General features: G+C 41.5%; 1 protein-coding gene across 1 annotated transcript; it reads right to left on the bottom strand.

The window, feature by feature from the left end:
• Positions 1-1,638: 1,638 nt before the first annotated feature.
• Positions 1,639-4,866, bottom strand: LOC118177105 (secreted frizzled-related protein 2-like). Its single transcript, XM_035344511.1, has 4 exons — positions 4,580-4,866; positions 3,865-4,034; positions 2,968-3,060; positions 1,639-1,949 (listed from the first exon to the last, which is right to left on the bottom strand). Exons 1-4 carry the CDS (start codon positions 4,864-4,866, stop codon positions 1,639-1,641), a joined length of 861 nt encoding a protein of 286 aa, XP_035200402.1.
• Between the last annotated feature and the right edge of the window lie 14,659 nt (positions 4,867-19,525).

Here is a 19,525-nt window from a genome sequence, read left to right on the forward strand (position 1 = left end):
CCTGCTCTGCTCTGGGCTGAACAAACCAAGGGACCTCAGCTGCTCCTCATACGTCTTCCCCTCCAGACCCTTCACCACCTTCATAGCCCTCCTCTGACAGTTTCATGTCTTTCATATATTGTGGTGCCCAAAACTGCACACAGTACTTGAGGTGAGGCTGCACCAGCACAGAGCAGAGCAGGACAATCCCTTCCATTACCCGGCTGGTAGTGCTGGGCCTGATGCACCCCCAGCTGGACCTTTTGGCTGCCAGGACACACTGCTGGTTCATGGTCAATTTGCTGTCAACCAAAATATCCAGCTTCCTTTCTGCAGGGCTGCTCTCCAAGCTCTCATGCCCCAGTCTGTATATAACATCCAGGGTTGCCATCTCCCCCCCCCCCCCTTTTTTTTTTAATAACCTACATTTTTTGAAACAGTGACTTCATTATACAATATAAACTGAATGTAGGTTATTTATTTTTTTCCCCCCAGTTTCTACTAGATTTCTGGTTTGTCATAGAAAATGATGGACTAGATGTCATCAGGAGCATGTATACAAATCTGCACTTATTGGGGACTTATCAAGAACTCTGATCATTACAGATGGGAGTTTTCAAAAGCTACTGACCATAACTTTACCCATATTTGTTTTAAGAGAATACAACCATAGCAGATTCTGTATTACTGAAATAGCATCTATTTTATGTACTACCAATACCTGTTTTTGTGATAATTACACATATTTTCAAAATTAATCTAAAATTATGTAAAGCTGTGTCTTCATATGGTCTTTATTGTCAGTGTATTGCACCACAAGTGAAGATGCTAATCATGTGGCCACTGTAATATTTTGCATTTCTTGAATATTATCATACTATTGGTTTCCTACAGGCCACTTCTACAGCTGGTAAAGTTTCTTCATTTACATTTTTAATATGTCTGAAAATGAAAAGGGTCCTTTTAATAGGGAAGCCCTGATTTAGATTTCAGTTAAACCATGATAAATTCAAGATAGTCACACAAGAACAAAAAGATTTTAAAAATGCATTTATCCTGTGCTCTGAGATGTTACCACTGAGACATCAACTCTGTCACTGTAAAATGACACCAAATAACCAATGACACCAAATAACACTTTGTGACTGGGGCTGGCTAACCATATTGTGTTACTCTGTTTATTCTGGTTTATTCCATTTTGATTCTGGCAAAAGTGCCCAGCAGAGGGCCACCTTCTGTTAAAATACTCCAATGGCAGAGAATGAAGCATTAAACAAGAGAAAGTTACGTAACTCAAGAAAACAGCAGGGTGAATGCTACAGGAAACAAACAAACAGACAATCAAACAAATAAAAAACAACAAAAAAACACTAAGGGTACTCAGCTGGATTAAAACAGTTTCATGTCAGTTTTTATACATATTACAGATTTTTGCAATAACTCAAAAAACATTTATAAATAGTTGACCAAATTCAAACTTGAAAAATAGCTGGAATGCTACAGAAAGAAGTCTATGATAACACTGGGTTTAAGTTCAACTTATAATACAGTTTAAAAGGAAATGAAGACTTTACATTGTATTTATAGTACATTCCTATTTACAAAACAGGTTTGGCATAAGAAGAACAATAATCTTTTTACAAATATTAGGATAAATATTTACAAGCACTTATGGTATCTCCACTTCTGAGTGGCCAAAGTCAGCTGGGAGTCCCTTCTCTGCCAGCGGTAAACCTGATTCACTAAAACGATACCCTCTTCAACCTTTCCCACAAGGAGATATACCATAGGACGATGGGTTTGAGTCATCTTCTGTGTACAGTTTTCATTGATAAGCAGCCACTGTTGTATCATGTGCTGAGTTTCATAAGGCAAGAGTGAGCCCTGGGTAATGAATTCCACTTGGCATTCAATGTTATACTCTTGGTCACCAAGTAATGTTCTTTTTTTGGATAGCTTTACTTTCACTGCTAAGGAAAAAAAAAAAAAAAAAGGAAAAATATAAGTCACTACATTTATTCAAATGCAGAAATACACACTACCAGTGAAATTTTTTAATAAAGATTATGTAGCTGAGATTTTTCCACTAAATCAGACAACTAGGAAAACATATTTTCACAGAGGTGAGTAATACATTTTTCCCATCAGTATATATGATGGTGACTTCATGGATAATTAGATATTGGAAGCTGTTGGCATTGCTCTAACAGCACAAGGCTGCCCACCTTGCCCAAACAAGTCTACTGAAACTCACTTTGTCTTGGTTTTCAAACCCCTATGGAAAAATAGCCTGTAATGCTTGCTGATACCACCCTTTGAGGTACTCCCTTTTCATTATAGGCATCTACCTACCCCACATAACTCCACCAGCACTTCTTAGCATGAAATTTCTCTGCAGTGCCTGATCTAAAGCCAGCTGAATTCACTGACAGCCTCTGCATTGACTTCAAAGGACTTTGCAGGATGTTTCTAGGGCAAACTCAAAAGTATTTCCTGTCACTCCAATAAGACAACACAAAGTAAAAATTTGACTGTTACGATTTTCCGAGTCTTTTCTGAGTCTTTTCAGTAAGCTATGTGTCATGAACAACTTACACACACGGGTAACAGGACATTCACTGGTCAAACAACCAAAGCTTTACTTTGGGTTTAAATACTGATAAAAGACAAATCGGCTAATTTGAGTGCTTTTGCCAGAAATACTTTCCATAAAGCATGTTGTACTACAAGGTAGCCAGCTCAACAAGAACAGAAAAGGTATTTTTTTGTAGAGTAGATCATAAAGAAGTCTTTCATGCAAAATAAATATTTTGCTCAGAAAGAACATATTCTGAAAAATAACATAAAGTTAAGTCAGCAACCATCCTCTCAGGATGCAGACTTTGAAATCTCAGCAGAAACTGTCAGCTACTTTAATCTTAATTTTAAAGCACTTTTGAAAGAGAGCTGCTAGTTTCTTTAATATGAGCTGTATTCGCAAGGACTTACCGAAGTTATTGTCACAGAAAACTTCAAGAACTCTTTTGTGTGTAAAGAATTCCTCCACTGCTGGGCAGGTCTGGCATGCAGGCTTTGGTAGGACTGGTAAGAAATTGTAAAGTCTTATCATTACCTTTTAGAAAGTTTTGTATTAGTTTTCTACTGTGAGCCTACTGAGAGCCTACTGCTTAACTACAGGCATGGTATAGAAAATACACAGTTGTTCAGTGATAATGTGAAGTATGTGAATCCACATACTTCTCTGAAAACATGGCTAAGAAAGAAAAGGAGTTTCAGTTTCCATGCCCATTCACTCCTTGTTCAGACTGACAAGCTCAATCATTAGCATCAAATGTCAGTATCAAGTAGAGTATTATTTTTAATATGTCTGTGGTGGGTGAGGAATGTGTTGGGTGAGCAATTTTGTCAATTATCCTGGGTTCAGCTGAACTAAGACTGACCATACGAATTGGGGTGTGCCAGCAGCAACCTACTTCTACTACTTCCTGCATACATAAATAAGCCTGAGCACATTTGAACATTTGACCATTAATGTCATTCTAACTCAGGTTTCCGTAAGGAAAATTAGATAATAAATCCTCCCAACTTTCCCAAGGTGATATGAGAACCAATTTAGTGCATATGTGAGTTTCTCAGATCCCTATTAAATTTGGTAAGTCTATAAAGAGACTTCAAAATAAATCAAATACAGTGTGCTGTCATGAGTATGATACTGCCTGTAGCTATGCAGGGAGATAGCCATTTCCACCTCTAAGAGTAGACTATCCACACTTCATTTTATTGAAACTATACAAAATCCCAGACTGGGAACTGCGCTTCTTGTATCTTTTTGTTTCTCTGGAGCATAAAGTACAGCCCCCCGCCCCTCTGCCATCTTCCACCTACCTTTGTGCAAGTATTTATATTCCTTTGTAAGCGATGCCAGACACATGTCCTCATCTGCAGGGAATCGGTCGCAGTCCAGGCTGGCTGGCCAGGAGTGCCCATGGCAGGCAAGCACGGGTGCGCAGCTGTCCCGGACACCAACACACATGCTCCTACAAGGATGGATGAATCTGCATCGCAGGAAACACCGGACTGAATCAGTTAAAGTCAGTGATAACAAATTATTTCAGCAGTAATTTCAGTGCAAAGCACATACAGATATTTGACATTCTTCAGCAATAATACAGTTATAGAAGTGGTAGCTGTGCAAATTGGGCACGTGGTCTGTATACTGGACTGGGTTGTGCTTACAGAATTAAGTTACATTTTTAAAAAATGTTTTTCTTACTATCTGAGAAAAGCTTTGGGTCTGAGTCTATTCACAATGGATGTTCGGCTTCAGTGTCGCCTAGATTTAACCCTAAATTAACAAGAATAAATTTCAGCTGCAACAAACTAAAACATGACATTTTTTTGGCAACAACATTCATTTCCCCAAAGCAAACTAAAGTTTAAGTGGAACATGTTTTCATTACTTTTATTCGCATTGAGTATGAAAAAGTTAACAGAATTATTTCAGATAAAGTAGAGATCACATTTCCATTACAACAAACACACGTCTAATTTGATCCCTGTTCCAACAAAAAGGCTGTCTGTATGGAGCCATGGTACTTACGTATCTAAACAGATGGGTGCAAACAGAGAGCAGAGGAATGTCCTCACGTGAGGGTGACAGTCTGTGTGCACCAGGTGCTGCCAGGTGGTGGATTTTAGGATAACCTCTGCCATGCTTGTGTGTCCCATCAGGTTGGGAAGCCTCATTTCGGAGTACCCAATCTCGTGGCACATGTCCATCTCCTCAGGTATCTCTACACATTTGGTGGTTAATCCAATGTCGAAGCACATTGCCAGTCTTAGGAAACCACTCAGAGTGAAAACAAGTATTTTTGCTGTCAATAACATCTTCTAGTGAGTCCTGGGTTGCCAAGCAGGGAGCTGTCAAACCTCCCAAGCACAGGGGCACACTGAAAACTTTGTGGCTTATATACCCCAAGAGCTTAATGAACCCTTGGTTATCAACTGCTTATCAAATCACTTGAGACAAGACTGGGTCTTATTGCCTATTCAAGTGATTGTTGTGATAACCAGGGAGGTGGAGACGAGGTATAGAAGTATGTTCCCTAAAGACACAGATTTGCTACAGGTTTCACGTGCCCGCCAGCATCAGCTGCTGCAGCATGCTATGTGGCATATTAAATTTTGACACCTAGGAGGCTTGCTATGTGCTTTCCAAATCAAATTAAGAGATCCCCCGGAAAAGTGGTTGGGCAGACAAACTGTCTCCCAGGGCTGCTCTGTCTCCTTTGTTTTCAGACACTGCTGACTGGGCAGAAAAAACAGCCCAGATTGACTTATCAAGTGAAAATGTTTTGCTTGTGCTAATTGCTCATGTCTCTTCCACTGTTTTACAATGTAGAAGAGGTACTTTCTTTATTTGCTCAAGCACTAAAAAAAGAGACATGTGACATGCTAAATCTTCCAACTTCTATTATTTTTATTAGACATCCTAACATACAGCTGTTGTTTTTTACTGACTGGAGTGACTACAGAACTTGCTTCTTTCACTTATTCAAGTTCAGTGGTGGATTTAATCTTTCCTGACAGAAACATATTGTAGGACTACAGTGGCTATCAGTATTTCTTCAGAGGGAAAATAAATACAGAGTTTTTTTCTTATTTCAAATTAATCTGGTAACAGTTAAAATTGTTCAAATAACTCAGCATTTTACATTTTTATTATTCCACTTTTTGTGGAATTTTTTAGCTTGATGAAAATATTTTTCCAACTAGTTTGTTTTGTTTTGGTTTAATTTCCCTTTCTTATCACGTGATTTATTAGCAGAAATATTTAGATACTAACAATATGTATGTGGATCAACTGTAAAATATCACAGAATCACAGAATCATCTAGGTTGGCAGAGACCTCCAAGATCACCGAGTCTGACTAGATTATTAGACCACAGTATATTCATAACAGCGTGCCATCTAGTATTGCTGCTGCTTGACTGAAATGCAATTTTCAGAAGCAGCTTTTTGTGTTATACCTACCTGGAATACATTTAAACAATGTGCTACATGTTATTAACATGCTTATATCTAAATGTTGGAGTATTAGTCCTAGCATCTTTGAAATCAATGAGAAACCCACACTGATTCCTCTCTAGTTCTTTTATTTATTCTAAGCTACTGGCAAGTTTACAGTATCTGTTTAAATACATTGAAAAAAAAAAGATACCTGGACATCTCTGACATGAGTGTCAGTTCAACACCCAGAAGCTGGAGTGAAACTGAGCTTTATAAATAAAGTTCTCTCTTAGCCAGAAGATTTCTGCATCCATCCATGTTGCTAATGTTTTTACCAAGTCACCCCATAATTTTCTGAAATTAATCAAATTCCTCTCTGGCCCTAATATTATTTTGTTGCACTTTTCTCATCTAGTCATTACCTGAAATAAAGTGGCAAGATCTCTGGTAAAGGAAACCCTTCCGTTGTGTGTGTAGCATGGTATTACATGCACATTTCTGAGTCATATATATATTAAGGGTCTGGGAAGTGTCATCTGATGGAGGAAAAAAAAAAAAGAAAAGAAAGTAGCAAGAGTATATTCTGGGATCTCCTTGCAGAAGCGCTTGGCAGGTTCTGGTGGAAGCCAGTCTGGGCTTTGTAGGCCTGGACACACAAAAAGGAATTTCCAGAGCCAACATGCTTCGGAGGGAGCACAGTTGCATAGTTATGGCCCTCGGATATGAACTGAGGAACACGTTTACATCCAAAATAACTCTACACAGCTACTGAGATGACCTATACCCACTCATGAATAGCAGTAAGTTATTGCAGTAAGCACCCTGGTTGCAGGTGGCAGCCATTTTGGCAGCCGTGAGCTGTGCCCACATTGCTCTGCAGGAATGGCCTCCGTGGTGCCACCAAATGGGGCTCGCTCTGCCCTTCCCATCCACTGCGTGCCTTGCAAACAGCCTGGACACGTGCCCTCATGCTAGGGCTGTGCTCAATCTATGCCTGAAATCATGCTTGCTGGCTTGTGATGTAAGAGACCCGATTTTGAGAGCTCCCTGTGGGACATCATTAATGGACAGAATAGACACAGGGATAATGAGTGAGTGTGAGAGAGTGTGAGAAAAAGATGATCTAATAACAGCTAATACCTCTCCTGACAAACTTAGTCTCCATAGGAACTGTCTTAGAAATAAATAATTGTGTACCTCTGAGTCAGATTCCTACCAGGGTTTCTCAAGAGCTTGGTCATTTACGAGCCACCACAGAGCTGTACATTAAAGTTTCTTTCAGCCTTAGATATGTTACAAAGTAGGTCAGCTATCTTTGAATTCCTGCTTCTGGTGACTTGACTTTTAGTGGGTCAGAATTTCATAATGCTAAAGAAAATTGTTTTACTCTGTAAGTACAGTGGAATAGTTAGAGGCTGATGGCACGACCACTCCAAGGATGTCAGGCTCCGCATCATGCAGCTCCTTCTGTGGCTTCGCAAACATGGCACAGTGCTTTAGCTGGAACCTGGGGGACTGAAAGGTATGGAAGGGGAAGAACCTCCATGATTTTATCTGTCAGTGCAGACTACCGGAGGAGTGGCAGTCCATCTATTTTGTTTCTCTTCTTTTGAAGAAGTTCACCCAGGGAACAGGAAGACTTCATGTCTTTGTCAGAGGTGGTGAAGCATAGTGTTTTTAATGTGCTTGGCAGATGAGTAATTGTCACTAGTCCAGAGAACAAAGTAGATAGAAATGTCTTTGCTTGATACCTATTGCTGCATTTGGTTTAAGGCTGGATGTGAAGCTAGAGCATTATCCATAATCCCAGTCTGTCATTTTTGTTAGCTGCCTTCTGTCAGGAAAAAGGACCATTTGGGAGAGCTTCTGCCTCTGTTCTATTCTGACAGTCATGGGGTTCAAGATGTTAGCTGGGCCAGATTGCCTAGACTGTGTCATTTTCAGCATCGTTATTTACTATGGAATTTGACAATTTGACACTTCCTTTCCCCACACTCAAAAGTCAGTTTTAAGCAAGGGAAAGATCTTGACTATGCTTCTGTTTAGACTTAATTATTTTGATATTACTCATGAGCAGGTGTTACCTTGAAACTTGTTTTGACAGCAAGTCATTATCATTTATCATTTTTAGCAAGAGTCATGTAGCACAGTTATTACACATGGGCATGCAAAGTAAATTGCCATTGCTTGGAGAGTGTTTCAGGTCCACCAGACGTTGGATCCTTGGCAGAAGTATGAGTTGCAGCACCTGTGTTGCTGTGCCATGAATTCTCCTTTTTTTGCAAATGTTCAGCTGTTCATTGACATTGCATGGGAAAAAAATAATCATGTAAATACATGCACATCTTGCTTCTGGGAACACAGTAAACTGTGATTTAGTGTTGTCACACCAGCTAAACATTCAAATTACACAATAGCTGACAAAGGAGGGATATTTCTAATTGTAGTGATACATGTGCAGAGATTGCTTGAATAAAGGCTATAGAAAATAAAATGAAATATTTTTAGTTTTGCAAACTATCAAGAGAATTGCAGAATCCGTGTGTATTTTGACTGGGCAGCATAAAACATAGGACCTGAGGTTTAGGGAAATTTTCGTCTCTAAGTCTGCAGTCCAGCTAATTCTCTCTGAAATGTTTGAAGAAAGCTGTGCAGTCAGTCCATTAGCCATGAGCTGTATTTATTGTTCCTGGATATGAGAAATGGTCACCTGCTGATGGACCCTGATAACACAAATAGTTGCTGGAGACCCTGCCCACCTCTGTTCTGCCTCCTTTGACTGTTCCCAGGGAGACAGACAGAGATTAACCCGGAGCCACCAGTCAGACCCTAATAAGAAAAGGGACTGAATTTTTCTTCAAAGAAACTAGGAATTTGAGAGCAAAGTAGCAGATCTAGGGACTTCTGGATTTAATCTAAAGAGTGATTGTAATATTCAACTGGAATTTATCTGAAGTGTAACTGCAGAAGCACAAGACTCTTAGACAAGGACCAAAGCTTTCAACTATGCACCAAGAGTCTCAAAAGGAAGCTTCAGAGAGGCAGCTGTTGCAGTGATGGCAGCTTTGCTGGACCAACATTTATTTCATAATGTTTTCCTTTATTTTATTAAAAAAACTCTTAGGCTGTGTATGGTATCTGTAAACCAGGAGAGTGAGAGTCATGGTTATTTTTGAAAATGCCTCTTTAATTTACTCATCACAAAGGCTTTAATTTTAAAAGATTTTTAAAGAATTTTAAAGCACTACCTTAATTTTTAAAGAATAGAAATACTGGATTCCCTTACAAATCTGTAACAGGAGAGTTGGAGCCTCACTGCCCTGGCATGTTGAGCTCTGTCCTTGATCATGGTAATTGATTAACCTAGAGGAAAGTTGGTTTTAATAGTGAAAGAGAAAGTTGATGCTTGGCGTGACCCAAATTTAGTTTCTGACATCACCACAAGCTGCCTGTTTAACCTGTTAAATTTTACTGCTCTCGCCCATAGACTTAGGTGACAGCACTTCTGGGTGACAGTACTGGGGATGCTGGAAGATAAACGCATTTGAATATGAAGCATTCAGATACTGCAAGGACTGGGAGGAGGCATGTAAAGACTCACACAGATTCTGACAGCATCACCTAAAGGCACAGATATGGTGAATGCTATATAAAACCTGAGTAAGTAGCATTTCCGAAGTAGACTAGATAAATCAGGGATGGAAAAAGGGCATGGGGAGATCAGCTGTCTTGCAGCTAGATTTAGACAATATCCAGCATGCTACATGATAGAGCCTTATGGTACAAGATGTCTGAATTCAATTTTTTACATGATTGATCATGTATTAGATGAGCACCTTCCACACAAAGCCAGTGGTAATAGCCACTTGTTTGTTTGTTTCACTCACTCATTCATTTCCTTCTTTCCTTCCTTCTTTGCCTTTCTTTCTCTCTTTCTTTCCTTCCTTCCTTCCTTCTTTATTTCTTGTAAAAAAATCAAACTTCTTAGGGTTATTTTTTCCATTTTTATCGGTTTGCTGACTGTTTTTTCCTGTCACAGAAATGTGTATCAGAGCTGCGTCCCCTCTCAGGCATCTCTAACAAGCAACTACAAATAAAATAAAAATCTAGTTTAAAAGGAGAATGTGTCAAATGATTTCTAAACCTCCGTGAACACAAGACAGTAAAAGTAGGCTCAGGAGTGTTTCACAGGAGCATGGGGGATCAGTTGTCTTGCCTACATGTAAACAGCAAGTACATACCAACTATTTGTAGTCCATTGAGAAAGTAAACAGGGTTGTCTTGTCTATCCCCAATACTTTCTTTGTCTCTGGCCTGTAGCCAGCTACTGATTATCACGATAAGGCAGGAACACATTAAGTCTTGAAAATTATGTCTGGCTTCTGGCTGTTAGAGGAGATAGCTCTATCAGTTAAGCACGTAAAAGGCTGGGTGAGTGCTCAGCTGACTCCAGCAGGCCTGGAGCCGATCCCTTTTAACTCACTTGACAACATTTTGCATCTAACTTCTCCCTACTCCAGCTACCTGGAGGAAAGGCCACCAGAATCTGACATTATACCATTAAATGGCTGGCCAAACTCTCTTCTGTTTGATGCCATTGGAAACAACAGACCCGAAGCATCTGTGTAAGAGTCAGACTTCAGCGTAAGGGCTTTGCTCAAGAAGCAAGCTTGCATAGTGGCTGTCAGGCTTCACTAATAAATAAATGTGCCTAAATATATGAATTGAGACATTATGGGCAATTCTTCTCTAAGCAAAATTCCCTCTAGCAAATTTTTTTTTTCTTGAATAATGATGGCAAAATGTAATCTCTTTCCTTGGACTGAAAATGTGTTTGAATGTATATAACCAAATCAAGTGTTCCCATTGCAAGTGGTTTTGGTGAACTGAGGAGAAAACAAAGCTTTGTCAATAAATAATCAAGAGAATTTCAGGTTGTGGATTCTGTTTGTTGGATTGTTTTTAAGATATGACTCATTTTTAAGGGCATAGATTTACATTTTAAAATTTCAAAAAGAAAAAGTATTTCCTGGATAAATCTTTGCCTAATTTTTAGTTTCTATGTCAGACTAGTTTTGGGAAGAGATTTTTTTTTTTTTTTTTTTCTGAAAGCATTTGCAAAAAAAAATCATTCAAATACTTATAAGCATGGTAAACTTTGGGTGGCTTAATTAAGACAAATAGCTGTGCCCTGAACTCAGGTGCGTGCATAGTATCAGTTTTCAAAAATTGTTTGGGGATGCAGGGAAAATAATATAGATTTATAACTGTGATAATTACAAGCTACTTAAGAGAGTGACTGCTTCACAAATGAGTGTGCCCACTCAAAGGAACATAATACATAAATGTTACCTGACTGCTCTGCAGATACTTGATTGGAATAGTTACTTCTATTCTGTCATCTGAGCTCAGCAGGAGATGGGTAAGAGATACTTGCTGAAGGTTTGGATGTTCTCTACTTATTTTCAGTCTCCCCATTTTAGGCACTCTGCTGCAGACACCTTCTGGAAAAGGATGACCACAGGAGACAGCCTTTAATGCCCGTTCTTGCTCTGACAAATGACATGTTTGCTCATATGTCTGTCACTAATATACTTTTCTCCCTTATTTCTCACGGAGCTCTCAACTCAAAACATTTTCCAGCTTTCAATTAACTACAGCACAGGCCTTTTGTGTAAACCATTTTGATTACAGATGTGCAGACAAATCACACCTCTGCATACCAAGGGAAAACAGCAGGCCAGCGATGCCCATAGCTGACCCCAGGGGCACCAGCCCCTCAGTCAGGTATTTGTAGCTCCACCACCATGCATCTGATTCCAGATTTGGCATGCAGACCTCTGAAGAATACTCTGTGCTAGCTTTCCTTTTAATTTCTGTAGCTTAATGTGTACAGACTGCCTGGTCAAGTGAGCAACAGCATATTTACTGGTTTGAAGTGCAGCTCTACAGCATCCTCACCTGATCTCTGACCCTGTGCTGAGCTGTTTCATCTGAGCTGGGAAATGAATGCTCCTTTTTTTGGTTTGGTAGTACTTCCCAGCTTAGTGAAGCGAAGCAGCTCTGTATGGATGAGCTCTGGGAAGCACCAGTTACAAGTAAGAGAGAGCACCACATTGGCCTTTAGCTGGATCTTCATGGGCAGCTGTGGAAGCACAGCCCGAGATGTCAAATGTGGTAATGGCTTGACAGAAACTACTTTTCCAGTCAAACCCTTATGATTTTCTCTATGTTGTCAAACTGGGATGGGAAGGTATCCAGTTAGACAGTAAGTCTTCTTGCCCATCTGGTAAGCCATCTATTAGAACAGTCAGGTAAAAGTAAGTAGATCTGGCATCTTGTACGCTTACTAAATCTTCATATTTGCATCCTAACAGGGTTACGTAGTGCCTTCTGATAACACTGTAATTAAACAGCAACAGGCACCTAAAATCTCCAAAATCCCAGCAAATGCTCCTACATAAAGTGTTTGCTTTGCTGTAGCAATTCCAACAACAGGCTTGAGAGTCAAATCAGCTGCTCCATCCCCACTGATCCACTTTGTGGGACAGCCTCGTTTGTGTTCCTGAGAGGCTTCAAGTTCTCTGCAAAGAGGGAGAACTCACTGAAAGAAAGAAAGGAATGAAGAAATGAAGAAAAATTTTCAAATACAAAGCATAGACAAAATACTCTTTTTGAGTACTCTTTTTGAGAGAGAGAGAGAGAGAGAGAGAGAGAGAGAAGACAACAGTCTTTCTTTCCCTGGGCCTTTGGTCTCCCAGAAAGTTCGGAAGGCAGTCGGGACAGGTTCCTTCCTTTACACCATGGCTTGTGTCACACACACAGCCTCTGCTGAGATCAAAGACATTTGGTTTCTATTACCCTATCTCAAAGAGAAGTTCACTGATAAAGAAGTCTCCACCCTAATGATTAAACCCTATTTGGATTTGCATACCTGGGTGCGAGCCCTTCAGCCTGCAGGCCAGGATTAGGAGGTCCATGACTCCAGTGCCCATTTGCTAATCTGGCTGCTTTGCCTGTCTGTGCAGTGTTATGTCATTTGGCTTTCACAGCCATCCACTCCTCCCAGGGTGTTTTTCTTCTAGGGCTGCTACTGGGAAATGGAACCAAGATTAGTCCATCCTAAACAGCTGCACAAGAGCTGAGCAAACAAATAAGGAAAAAAATATACAGCAGCCATTTATTAACTGCTCAAAATTAAACAGTGCCTGAAATGATCTTTAGGACTGTGGTTTACTTAAGGTTGGTTTATGAAACTCAAGAATGGAGATCTGAGCCAGGGAAATAATTAAATTGAAGGCTAATTGGGAGAGGCTGAGTTTTTTGTTTGTTTATTTTAGGAGCCATTTTCATTCCCCAAATAATGTTAAGGGCTTCCTGCTGGTTGCAGTGACCGAGGATTGATAACTGTATCCACAGGAGGCTCTTTTCATTAGGGAAACCATGGAGGAGTAAATAGGCTCGAGGGGAAGGTATTCTGAAATTAGAGTCAAGAGCATCCAGAGACAAAAATTTGTGCGTGAGGCTCTATTTTCAGGCCTTAGAGGGAGTGTGTCTTCCTGACAGTTTTGCCTGGCAATTTTTTTCCTCAGGTATGTCTGACTGGCAAAAGCAGTCCCCACTCTCCATACATACTCTCTGCGTCTCTACTACAGCATCACTACTGCTACATGTACCAAGGCAGGAGAGCTTTTTTATTTGGTGTGAGAAATTTTAGAAAACATCTGGAATGTGTGACCTGAGCACTCAGTTGGGTGGGTGAATGCTTTTTTTTTTTTTTTTTAACTGTATAATTGTGTTGGATTTTGCCATCCTTTTACGCTGAGCTATATTTTTCTTCCTGATGTTCCATGGCAATGGAACAGAAGTACTAGATTCACAGGGTCACAGGCTGAGGTTGGCAGGGCCCTCTGGAGGCCACCTTGTCAAACCCCCTGCTCAGGCAGGGCCACCCAGAGCAGGCTGCCCAGGACCACGTCCAGGTGGTGGCTTTTGAGGATCTCCAAGGAGGAGACCCCATAGCCTGTGCCAGTCCTCAGTCACCCTCACAGAGCACAAAAATGCTTCCTGATGTACAGAGGGAACCTCCTGTGTGCCAGTTTGTGCCCAGTGCCTCTTGTCCTGTCGCTGGGCACCACTGAAAGGAGCTTGTCTCCATCCTCTCTGCTTTACTGATAGGCTGATCCTGTACCCAAGGAGGACAATGGCAGAGCCATAATCCATGATTAAATCCTTAAAGCCAAGATTCTGCCCCCTTTGCTTATGCTGCATGCTACGAAACATCCCATTGACTTCAGTGCAGTTCTCCTGGCATGCCTGGATCCTACCAAGCCTGACAAAGGTGGCCAACACAAATAGGCCACCCACTGCACTCACTGGTGAATTATCTTTTAGGGCGTTCTATAAAAATGTTTGGTTTAGGGACGTACCATCAGAAAAGGATATAGGATGGAGGGGACTTTGCCATGCCATAAGGTAGACTGAGTAAAACATCCTCATCCTAACACCTGGGCTGCAGCAAGGGATGCTGCAGGTGTGTGTGGCGAGCTGTGAAGGGGACAAGCGGCTCCTCTGAGCAAGGGCAGCCCTGAGCTCCAGGCAGGCCTGGCTCAGCACCCCCTCCCCGCAGGCAGGCAGCAGGCAGATTGGCTGGTTTTGGGGGAGAGAGGTAATAGCCTTTGATTTATTTGGCAAGAACACTATTTGAATAGAGAAACAATGGAAAACGAGGGAAATCCCTGCTCTCTTACAAGTTTTCATTTTTCTCCTTTCCAAGAATAAATATCCAAGAGGAATGGCACGTTTCTGGTTCACATTCTTTAGAATCGGTCTTAATGATTTGCCTTTTTGTTTGTTTGTTTTTAAAGGCCTAACATTCCTGGACAACATAAAATAGATTTAATCTTCTTTAAACCTACTAATTGATCGCAGAGGATGTATGGACCATGATCATATCAGAGAAGCCTTTATTAACCCTAAGGGCACCCTCAGGCATCCTCGGGTATGACTTTGGCACATCTTGGGGGCACAGCAATGCTGTCAGCTGAGCTCAGCTCTCCAGCATTTTCTCACGGGAAGCCGTGCTTATCCCACTGCTGAGGTGGGAGATTACGGTGCAAAGTGAATTTTCCACTTACATAAATAATTTATATCTCGAAGTACTTCAGCTAATGCTGCCAAACACTAGCTATGCAAAGCAGTTCAAAAGCTGGAAGACGCACAGCAAGTTCATAACATTAATCGTATCAAATCCAGGCAATCATAACCACTAATCCCGCCATAAAACATGAAAGGCTCTGAAATCCAAGGCAACTGAAAAACCTAAGGAGAAGTAGTTAATGTCCTGGTTTAGAGACTTGAAATGGCAACGCTGAGTAGCTATAGCAGTTACAGTTACAACAAGCTCTGTTAGTGGAGAAAATCCCACTCGTTTTACTCCAAAATGAGAAACTCCAGATATTTACTTGTTTACCTACGGCCGTAGCTTCACACCTGCTCTGGTAACGCAGCCACCTGAATTTAGAGCATCAAGAGAGCTCTTTGATTTAGAAGCCATTAAGTAAGTCACATTTAAAGCCTGCAATGTGACAGGGGACGGGAATTTTACCGGTATCTCTGTCCTCCCGTTCCATTGGCGTGCAACTTGACCTCAAATCCACCGTATTCTCACTCCTGTGGTACAACCTGATGGCTCCAATTATTTACTTAGGATTTTATCCAATAATGCTTTTTAAAAAATCACCTTGTATAGGTTTTTCTTTGTTTTCTGTGCTCTCTCGTGGTTTTTTTCCTTCATATCTCATCACTACCTTTTGCATAAATATGTATGAAAAGCTTTATTGGAGTGAATTTTATTGTCACGACACTTACCATGGGTGTGGGCCAAATCCTGTTAATAGAGACTTGCGATGACTTCCTGTAGGTTTCCCAAATGGCAGGGAAAATACGTATTTTCTTTTGTGCACTGTTCCTCTTGATCCCATGCCATGGGCCAACTGCTTCACAGACATCACATTTTTATTATTTCCTGGCGAGGGGACAGCAGCAGCAGGAGATTAAAGTCATAAGCATCCATCCACCTGGGGCAAACACAGTTTTCCAGGTACTGTCGGCTCTGTGTCCATGCTAGTACATTAACCGTGCCTGGAAGAGCTTGCTGGATCTAAGACCAGCTGGCAAGGAGCTGCTTGGCTCCCTGCTGTTACAGCATTTTCCCTCTGCAGCCAGCTGACTGCATCCTGTTGCTGGTCGGGAGTGCCACCTGGACACTGCCAGCTGTGCCCGTGGAGTCACTGGAAGAGTGTAAGGGGCCCAGGCCAAAGCTGCGTTAGCAATTTAACAGTGCAGGCAGTTGAAGTGCAGCACCTGGAGATGCTCCCAGCACTGGTGGGGTTATTAGTGCAGAGTGCCCACAGCTGCATCAGATGCTGAGGGCTCCAGGCTAAATATGGGGAACTGTCAGAGGAGGCTTTGGTGGAGGCAGGGGAAGATCTGCTCCTGTGGGGATCATTTTGGGTACCTAAACCATAAAACAGTTCTTTCATATCCTGCACTCTGCTTTGTCTTAGCCCACACCCGCCACCCTCTGCGAGAGCTGGGGGCAGGAGCACTAATCTTTTTCAGTAACCCCATCCTAATGTGTTCCTGGCGAAGCCTTGGCCATTTCCCCGAATGAAAGCGATGCCACATGAAGAAAAATGGCATAAAGCCTATACGACAAAGCACAGTGACAGGGAAATGGAGATCATCTTGATATACTGAATTGATGGCAGTAATGATACGGAAAGACGGAGACTACCGGAACAACAATGAAACCTCATGATGATTATTTACATTTTTGCCTGGAAATCCAGAATTAAAACCCCTAGCTAGCACACTCACTGGAGATGTATTACATTTAATGTGAACATTTAAATGCAATAAAATATTTGCCTGAATCCATCCTCTCATGCCAGCAGTTCAACATACCCTTCTGCATGATGTTTCTGGTGAGTTCCCTGTGGCCTTGTGCCTCCCTCATCAATATTTTAACCTACTCTTAAGAAAGTGCCCAGTGTCAGGACTAGCAGACACTTTGTGTATGTTCTCCTTACTGCAAGCTTACATTATGCTAACTTTCTGCATTACATAAAAAATCTCCTTGGGATTCTTTAAGAGTTCACACTAACTGAAAGGGCTCGGTTGCTCCAGCCATAGCTCAGGATTCTTTCTGGGAAGTGATTTGGATTCGCTGGAACTGAACTTTATTTCGTAACATACCCTAGATCTTGAAGGGGGGGGGGAGTGCTTCAGTGAAAACCTTCATCCATGTTTTCCTGACTCGACTTCTCAGCCGTATTTTCTCTCCTTACAGTAGCACACTGCTGTTTTAATAGAAAAAAATAAAAGATAATTCAAATTTGACTCAAAACGGTATATTTCAGGAGTTTTCTAGAACAGCGACATGGCTAGACAGATGCCAAGCTGTGCTGCTGGGAGGCAGGAACTCCTGTGTACAAATGGAGCTTTTCAAATGCCAGAAAAAAAGCTGCCTTGACCCTAGTGGAATAAAAGCCTGTGGTGTCCACGAGCTGTATAATTTTACTGCTTCAATAATCAGTGGGTTTCTCATTAATACCGGATTGAACCGACAGTGGCAGTCTTTGGTCGTGTTGGTATCACGAGCCTCACCTGATGGGAGTCCCACTGTTGTGGGCACCACCCAAACACGCTAGAGCCATTCACGGAATCACAAAGGTTGGAAAAGGCCTCCAAATCATCTGGTCCAACCATGCCCCTGCCACCGGTATCACTCCCTAAACCATGTCCCTAAGGACCTTTCCCTGCCCTGGCCAAGCACATGCCCAACGGGTGCTCTGCAGCAGCACGGCAGAGTTCTCACCCAGGACCTCAGCAATTGCTTTTACTACACGTCGTTTGGTTTGCTTCACTGGTTGCTGCATTTTGCGTCCTGAAGATAACTGTGCATTTAACATACTTCAGTGAAAGGCACAGAAGTTGCGTGCCTGGATTACCCGAACTTTGCTGGGAAATCCACCTCGTGTACTGATGAAACAAATGGTGTGAGCTAGGGAACTCTAGTACAGAAATACAGCAAGGTAACGCATAAGGGAACTCAGCTTGCAGAGTAGAACAGCAGCAGATAAAAATAATGAATCTTTAAATACTTTGCTTGTCCCCATTTACCTCCTCGCAGAGGAATGCTGTTTGTGGTGGCTCTAAAGCATGCATCATTCCTGTGCCTGCGAGCTGCATGTGGTTGCTAGATGGCAAGGCAGTCTTCAGGCCATGATGTTACCACCCCAAATCACCACAAATAAGCAGTCACAAGAGCTGCACACAAGAGCTGCTCATTAAGTGGTAGTTGTGAAGTTTCAAAGGATGTCTGCATGGTGGAAGCCCTCCTTTCTTGATCTTTCTCCAGCTCACCCTTTTGAATTCTTAAAACTACTTAGGAGAAATAAGCGCTGTAGTCCATGAAACCGCTCCTGGTATTACTTGGCTTATGCAGCCAGTTGCCCTACAATTTATTCAAGAGATGGAAAATCAGTCAGTGGACAGCAGGTGTTACGAGCCCCTGATCTTTCCCTGGGGAGTATTTCATACCAAGATCCAGTGAACACCAGCATCTAACATGTTTTTTTTTTTTTTTTTTTCTACATAACCTTAGCTGAAGCAGACCAGAAGCATCTGGTAGTTGTATTTGAACAGTAGATCACAAAGTGGGAAGCTAAAGGAATCTCCCCCAACTCATATAATTGGTAGCTCCAAGCTTACAGTAAAGTGGATCTTCTGAACACATTTTGCAGGACACATTTTAGCACTCACCTCAGTGCTATCCCATAATACAACAGAAAACAATCCAGAAGAGAAATGGTGAGCTACGTCTGGCCCACACCATCACGTTATCAAAATTCAGCATGAACAATAAGTCTTCGATGCAGTGGACACGTAGAGGGATGATCTTAACCTGAAGCAGCCTGGAGGCACGTAGGTTTTCAAGGCAAAGGCCCCACACTCAACTTGAAGGTGTATATGCTTGGGGACTGTCAGTCTGACTTCAGCTTTTAAAGCCAAGCTGAGGAATGCAGCAATGGTTAATCCTGTCCTCTGGAACAAAGCAGAGATGTCTGGCAAAAGCCAAGATGCTCTAGGAACTAATTAGGTGGCAGCAGTACAATCAAATCCACTCTGGCTGATGTGCAGTTTGGAAAAGGGGAGAAAGCTTGGGATCTGTGGTCTGACTGACTTCCAAAATAAACTACATCAGCAGCTCGTATTACATGAAACGTACCCACACTATTAGGTTTCATACAGTCCTCTTATACTGAAAATACTATTTTCAGTACTGATTATACATTTGGGAATATACATAGGGAATAAGACCATTATTGTGTAAAAAACAAAACCCCAACCTTTATTTTTCACAATACATTTCAAGTACATGCAGAACATATTTACAGTTCTCCTTAAGGCAAACAGAAATTGGGTTCTTATTCCTGAGTTGCTTAGCACCAGTAGAAATAGCAAATAAAA

This window comes from Oxyura jamaicensis, chromosome 1 (assembly GCF_011077185.1).
Source record: "Oxyura jamaicensis isolate SHBP4307 breed ruddy duck chromosome 1, BPBGC_Ojam_1.0, whole genome shotgun sequence".
Classification (NCBI taxonomy): Eukaryota; Metazoa; Chordata; class Aves; order Anseriformes; family Anatidae; genus Oxyura; species Oxyura jamaicensis.

Excerpts from the sequence above, each read along its gene's own strand:
- LOC118177105 (XM_035344511.1), bottom strand. The coding sequence starts at position 4,866 with ATGTTATTGACAGCAAAAATACTTGTTTTCACTCTGAGTGGTTTCCTA. Across the intron at positions 4,035-4,579 it reads GCACCCATCTGTTTAGATAC|ATTCATCCATCCTTGTAGGA; the intron begins GTAAGTACCATG and ends CCTGCGATGCAG. Across the intron at positions 1,950-2,967 it reads TTTCTGTGACAATAACTTCG|CAGTGAAAGTAAAGCTATCC; the intron begins GTAAGTCCTTGC and ends TTTTTTCCTTAG.